Source organism: Zingiber officinale, chromosome 6A, assembly GCF_018446385.1.
Source record: "Zingiber officinale cultivar Zhangliang chromosome 6A, Zo_v1.1, whole genome shotgun sequence".
NCBI classification, from domain to species: Eukaryota; Viridiplantae; Streptophyta; class Magnoliopsida; order Zingiberales; family Zingiberaceae; genus Zingiber; species Zingiber officinale.
Window position 1 is genome coordinate 38250598 of NC_055997.1, and position 7556 is coordinate 38258153.

Sequence of the window (7556 nt, forward strand, 5' to 3'; positions counted from 1 at the left end):
ATCATACTTCCTCTCTCATCATACTTTCTCTCTCCTCAATCTCTCACATCACACTCTCTTTTGTCTTTCTTCTCATCCTACTTTCTCTCTCATCATGCTTTCTATCTCATCACACTTTCTCTCTCCTTAATCTTTCTCATCACACTCTCTCCTTTTTTTTTATCAACACACTTTCTCTCTCATCATATTTTCTCTCTCCTCAATCTTTTCCATCACATTCGCTTTCCTATTTTTTTCTCATCACACTTTCTCTCCCATCATACTCTCTTTCCTTATTTTTTTTCTCATTACACTTTCTCTCTATTCATCCTCTCCTTAATCTTTCTCATCACACTCTCTCTTTTTTTTTTTATCAACACACTTTCTCTCTCATCATTTTTTTTCTCTCATCATATTTTTTCTCTCATTTTCTATCATCATCTCTCTCCCATCATACTCTCTTTCCTCATTTTTTTCTCATTACACTTTCTCTCTATTTATCCTCTCTCATCATATTTTTTCTCTCATCATATTTTCTCTTTCATCTTCTATCATCATCTCTCTCCCATCATACTCTCTTTCCTCTTTTTTTTCTCATTACACTTTCTCTTTATTCATTCTCTCTCATCTTTTATCTCTCTTCCATCACACTCTCTTTCCTAATTTTCTAAAAAAAATAAACATATGAAATTAGAAACCGTTCATATCAAATATAAATTTAAACTGGAATTTATTTTATGCTATTTTAAAAATAATTTATATAAATAGAATATTCCCTTATTTTAAATATTATTATACTAATAATTTGTTATATGATGTTGACTTATTCACATGAATATTAATAGGTGTGAATAAATAATTTAGAAAAAGGCTAAGCAAATAAACGGAAATAGGGAAGGAAGAGGGATATCCAATTTTCTTGTCGCCGTTTAGCAGCCGCCACCGCGGTCGTCGTTACTACCATCGTCTCTTCTACATGTCTATTTACTGGTCGGAGATTTCTACGGATCTCTTATACTTAATCCTATCCAAGGTCTCGATCCCTGATCTCTTTCGCTGCGCCGCCGTATGCTCACATTGGTCCGCCGTGGTCGATATGGTCAGACGCCGCTCCGGTGGTCAACGCCCTCAGATCCCATGGCTTGTGCCGGAACACCACCTCCTCATAAACGGAAGACATAACGATCAAAACACCTACAACTTCTTCAGCCTATCGGAGGGCCGCGTGTATGATATCCCAAGTCGCGCTCCTGGCATCCTCATCGTCGGATCTTCTCATGGTTGGCTCATAACCACCAACGAGGTTAGTGTACAGCTCCTCAACCCTATAACCGGTGTGCAGATCGACCTTCCCTCCATCCCCACCAACCGAAATTTGGAGGCCATCAGAGCCGTGTTGTCCTGCGATCCCTCTAGATGTGGAGATTACAGCGTCGGCTTTGTATTCTATTGCCGTTCTATGGAGAAAGAGTTATTGTTCTTGGCTAGCGCAGGAGATGACAAGTGGAAGATGATCCCTGGAAATCAATATCACTATGATGACATAGCATTTCACAACGGCAAGCTCTATGCGGTGTCACGATTTGAAGAAGATGACGAAGTGATAGTGGTGGCGTTCGATCTCATCACGCTGGATTCAACTCCGACAAGGACGCCGGTGGTGGCCCTGCCATTCAGCATTTGGGATTTTACTTTCGACATGCACTTTGTTTGCACGTATTTCGGTGATCTACTGATCGCACGGGCAACTATCACGAATGAATTAGTAGATTATAATAAGAAATTGGAGGTTTGGAAGGTGGATACTGAGAAAGGCGCCATGGTCGCGCTAAATAATTTGGGGAAGTATGCTTTATTTTTGGGCACAGGATCTTCTTTTTGCCTTGATACTTGTTCATTGCCTGATTTGAAGTCAAATTCTATTTATCTCTCGAATGAGTTGGGTAATAACTTGGTTTACAGCCTAGAGGACGAAAGCTTCACCTCCTTGAGTCTGCCTTCATTGTCATCTCCAAAACTAGAGCGGTCACCGCTTGTTTGGTTTACACCCAGTATTGCCTGCTGATCCAATGTAAACTTAAAAGCTTTTATTTTTTTTATTTTATTTTATATGTTTTTTTAAAGATTTGGTAATGCTTGTTTGATTTTCATGTCTCCTACCTCTTTAAAAAAAATGCAGAAATTTCATAAATGAATACTTTATTGTGTTCCATTTAGGTTTTGTAGGAGCGAGCTTAAGTGCATGTTTAAGTGGAGCACCACTCCATCTAATTTAAATATAAACTATTTTTGAATTTTGAATTTTAATCCACTTAAATTCATCTGCCTTGCAAACTCAAATTGCCACGAATTTCTATTCGCCGTTAAGACATCCTGATTTATCTTGATAATCGATGGCAAATTGTCATAAGACTTAGCTAATTATTTCAAACTCAATGTTACTCAGCTTAATTAATCATTTTTTTATTTTAATTTTTTTAAAAAAATTTATGTCCTTAAATCAAGGAAGGGTTGATTCTTAATTTAGCTCTCTATAGATGGTTATGAGAGAAATACACCATTATGTGATGATCTATATAATTTCCTGATTTATATATATATATATATATATATATATATATATATATATATATATGATTATAAGGCTAATTGTCCTTTTGCCAAGTCAAATTGCCACTAATTCAAATATATAATCCATTTTAAATTCTTTGAGCTTATAATGTCATTTTATACTTTTAAATGTTGGAAATTTATCCATGATTTGGCAAGGATTTATTGTGAAAAGTGATAACAAACCATTTGAAAATATATTGATTGCTCCATTAATATATTGACCGAGGTCAATGCCGCTCGAAAAGTACAAAGGATGGAGATTAACACTATTCAAGAAAAGTCACCCATCCTCGTATATGCAGAAAAGGAAGAAGTGCAAATTCAGGCTGGTCAGCCATAAGCCACTACTCATATAGCGGCCGACCTGACTCCTGGACTAAAGGATGAGCTAGTGGAGTGTCTGACTCGCAACAACGATGTATTTGTCTGGACGCCCAAAGAAGTGAAGGGTGCCAGTCATGGAGCATATGCTTCATGTTTATCCTGATGCTCGCCCTGTCAAACAAAGGAAGCGAGATTTTGGGGTTGATCAAAATAAAATTATTAAAAAAGAGGTGGATAAGTTATTAGAGGGGTTACATTCGAGAGGTTCAATTCTTAGTTGGCTAGCCAATGTTGTCCTAATATCTAAGCCAGGAAATAAATGGTGAGTTTGCATTGATTTTAAAGAACTTAACAAGGCTTGCCCAAAAGATTATTATCCTTTACCCCACATTGATCAAGTTGTTGTTTTCACCTCTGGTTGTGAATTCATCTATATATTAGATGACTATCAAGGGTATCATCAAGTACTGCTTGCCAAGGAGAATCAAGAGAAGGTTAGTTTTATAACTGCTGAAGGCACTTAGCTTATTGTTATAATATTATATATACCATTCGGAGTAAAGAATGCAGGAGCTACCTATCAAAGACTCATGAATAAGGTCTTTGAAAATTAAATCGGGCGAAATATAGAGGTTTATGTGGATGATATCCTCATCAGATCTCTTCAGGAGGGAGACTTGATTGATGACATAGAAGAAATCTACAGAACTTTAAGACAATATGAGCTCATGCTCAACCCTTACAAGTGTCTGTTCAAGGCTAGAAGTTAAATTTTTTTTGAATATGTAGTTACTGAACATGGAATTGAAGCTAATCTTAGTAAGGTACAAGCTTTACAAAATATGGCCCCTCCTTGTAATTTGAAGGAAGCACAAAGACTGAACAGCCAAATCACTGCTCTATCTCGTTTTATCTTTCGATTGGCTGATCGAAGTTTACTCTTCTTCGAGATACTCCGTCCGACGACTAAATTTTAGTAGGATGCTGATTGTGACAAGGCATTTGAAGAGTTAAAGAATTATTTGTCTTTTTACCAGTAGTCAAACCAATAGTGGGGGAGGCCTTGTAGGTTTATCATCGACTAATGAAGCGAGCTATTGGTGTAGAATTAGTAAGATAGGAGGAGAATGAATAATAGCCTATGTATTTCTTTAGTCATCTATTAAAAGAGTCGAGTGCAATTACATCGCACTCAAAAAATAGCTTACATATTGGTTCTAACTACTCGAAGATTACATCCGTACTTTTTATCTCATCCGATAATCGTATTAACTAATAGTACTTTGAGTCGGGTACTTATTAACAAGTGTTTCCGTTTCTCGATTCTTGCACTTCTTATTTCTTAACAAGTGTTTCCGTTTCTCGATTATTGCATGTGAGTCGTGGGGTTTCCCTTTATATGTCTTACTTCTTCTGATCTCATATTTCTTTTGCCCTTGATTTTTACAATATCCTGGAATGGGAATCTAACTGCAGAAAGACAAGTTTTTCAAGGATCGTTTGAAGGTAGCGTCTTTATATTCTTGCTCAAGGAATTTGTATGAAAATAGGATCCTTGGAATAACTCCAACTGTTAAGCCTATATACTTTTCTTCAAATGCGGCCTTAATTCGGTTGCCCAAGTCTCCGGACATTTTAAGTTAGAATTTTTCTGAAAGTTCTGGTCCTGTAAATAATCTTCCGATCTTGGAGGCTAGTCACAGATAATCATTCATATATTGGATAATGTTCCTTACATTATCACAAGATACTTTTTTTCAAAGTCTCTGTAGGTGTCATCCTGTATAGCATTAGATCCTTGTGTATGATCTTCAGAAGAAAAGACTCTCATCATTTGAGATAGAACATTCTGCATCCCTCTTCTTCTGTCAGTAGTATTTATAAGAGAATCATACTCAGTTGGATACATCATGCGCCATTGTATCCAAACCAATTTCTCAATTTCTTCCAGGAGGTTTTTCATATATTCTACCTTGTCCCTGGGATTTGTAAACCCTTGGGCTGCCACATGGTTTAGGGTCACCGACCCCACCTTGAGAATACATCATGGAAGAGACCCAATTGTTTCGGAATAACAAATATTACGCCTCCCTATTGTTGTGCTAAATGAAGTGTCCACATTTCATTATACGCATCTCTTTTGAACCGTGGATGCGCATTCCTCTGTTCAATTGTAAGTCGAGAAGGCCCTGCTTCCGTTCTAACTGCTGGAGGATAACTTGGTAACCCCATAGCTTCATCTCGTGGGGTTTGTAAGGACAGATTATAGTATTGGTTGAATAAATCAGTTGTTGTTCTCTGGTTGTGGGTTGTTCTTCTGTTTCGTTAATTAGTCTCCTAAGGCTAGGGTAGTCCAGCTTCTCATTATCATGATTCTTGAGTTACCATATCTAAATACCAATTATAAGCTTAAATATCTAATTATAAATAAATAATATTTTAATATGTGGGTTTTTTAAAAGTTAGTCAAAATATGTATCATTATTTATTTATGTAATGATATCAAACCGTGATATTAGTTGCCAATGTGGTCAAAAAGTAGATGATGACGGTAAAATAGTACGATGTAAATTTTATAAAAAAGTTATAACCAAAGTAATTATGAGATTAAAACAACATATTACAAATAATGTCGAGACATCATAAAACTCCTAAGAAAATATTATCAATATTATGAAAACATATTCAAGACTTTAAGATATGTAAAAGTTTAATGCAAATAAACAAATAAAAGCCATCAAAGATAGTTGTAAAGTAAAAGTCAATGTAGAGACTATGGTCAAGATAAACAATATATAAATAATATTTTAAATTTATATGTACATATCTTACCAATTTAATGATTTTAAGATTTTTTTAGTACTGATTCTTTGTATTGACTTTTCTATATTTCCCACGAAACATAACAATATCGGAAAAATTAAAAGATGTTGATAAGATAATATCAAAATAATTCATATATAATGTTAATCCATTTAATGTAACAGATAATAGTCAATATTATCAATCTATGATAAAAGGTTAGAATTGGAATAAAAGGTATCATAGAAACTTGGCAGTCTTTAAATTACAAGAGGAGGTAAATGAGATAAATGAATATTTAAGCACTTTAAGATCAAAATAGTCAAATATGGATACACAATAATGAGTGATGGTTAGAGCATGTACAAGCATCCAATTATAAATGTTATGATATACTGTGATTGTAAAATGATATTTCATAATTTTTTTGATTGTACCAACAAAACCAAACCAAGATAGCTGATTTTATTTTATCTTTCTTTAATAAAATTATTCATAAAATCAGGGACTAAAATGTTGTGAAGTGATCACAGGCAGTGAAGGTGCAAATAAAGTTGATGGTGCCAAACTGACCATAGAAAAATCACATTTGTTTTGGTGTCCTTTTGTAGAACATTTATCAACATCATTCTAGAAGATGTTGGCAAGATGACGAAAGTAACAAAGTGGGTTAAGAAAATCAAGTAAATAACGAGTTTTATATATAATAGTGATAAAGTTGTAAATTTGATAAAGACATTTGCAAATGACGGTGAATTATTGAGACTAGAAATAAACTCGATTTACAACAAAATCTATTTCCATTGAAAGTATTGTTCAGCATTCGTCGGATTTAATAAAAAGTGTGCATTTCTAATGATTTGTAAACATACAATAATACAAGTAAAAGAAGGGAAAAAAATAGAAAAAATTACAAACATCATTATGAATGAAAAATTTTGGAAAAGGATTCGTGACATTTGTGTTGCAATTGAACCATTAATAAAAGTTTTGAAATTAGTTGACGAACATCAAAAACCAATAATGTCAATTATCTATGAAGCAATAGACAAAGCGACAATGACAATAAAAGATTTTATCGGAACTTGACAATCAGATTAGAATATTATTGATAATCGATGGTACAACCAATTACACCAACATTTATATACTGGTAGATAGTCAACCATGTGTCGAAAAGAAGATTTTTACGACCCAATAGATCTCAACCATATTTTCATGATGATAACATGTTAAATAAATGGACAAAAGATAGTGAACCACTAGTTTTAGAATATCATGATCTACAAGCATTCAAAGTTATTCAAGAAAGAAGAATATGGTAGAAAAGTCAACACAATTCAAAGAAAAAAGAGTTTTATCAAGAGATGAAAATAAAGATAGTGATAAAAGTGACGATATTGATAATTCAAATGATAAAAATAATCAACAAACTCATAGTGAACATCATATTCATCAAGACGATCAGCATGGCACGGATATAACATGGGCATAAGGTCGTGAAAATGATTATACACCACAAGATACTGATCAGAGGTATCAATTTGGGATTGAGGGACAAGGTCGCTTTTGACAAGTTTATCAAAATCTCCTAATGTCAATGATAAACAGTAAATGAGTGTTGAAAATATGTAATCACGAATTCCCAATTGGATATCAATAAGGGGATATGGATAATATGATAATGATCAATCCAAATATGTTTCATTTGATAAATCATCTAATTATTCACCATCTTATAAAAGTGGAATTAGACCTCAGCCCTCGGAGATTTGAATCGGTTGTGGTGCATTATAAGAAATTTTCTCCAATGAAAAATAAACTTAAAAATATTGATC

General features: G+C 34.1%; 1 protein-coding gene across 1 annotated transcript; it reads left to right on the forward strand.

The window, feature by feature from the left end:
* The first annotated feature begins 955 nt into the window (after positions 1-955).
* LOC121994760 (F-box protein At1g10110-like) lies at positions 956-2044 on the forward strand. The gene has a single exon (XM_042548688.1). It carries the CDS (start codon positions 956-958, stop codon positions 2042-2044), a length of 1089 nt encoding a protein of 362 aa, XP_042404622.1.
* The last annotated feature ends 5512 nt before the right edge of the window (positions 2045-7556 follow it).

Bases quoted from the DNA above. Each gene is read 5' to 3' on its own strand.
- LOC121994760 (XM_042548688.1), top strand. From the start codon at position 956: ATGTCTATTTACTGGTCGGAGATTTCTACGGATCTCTTATACTTAATC.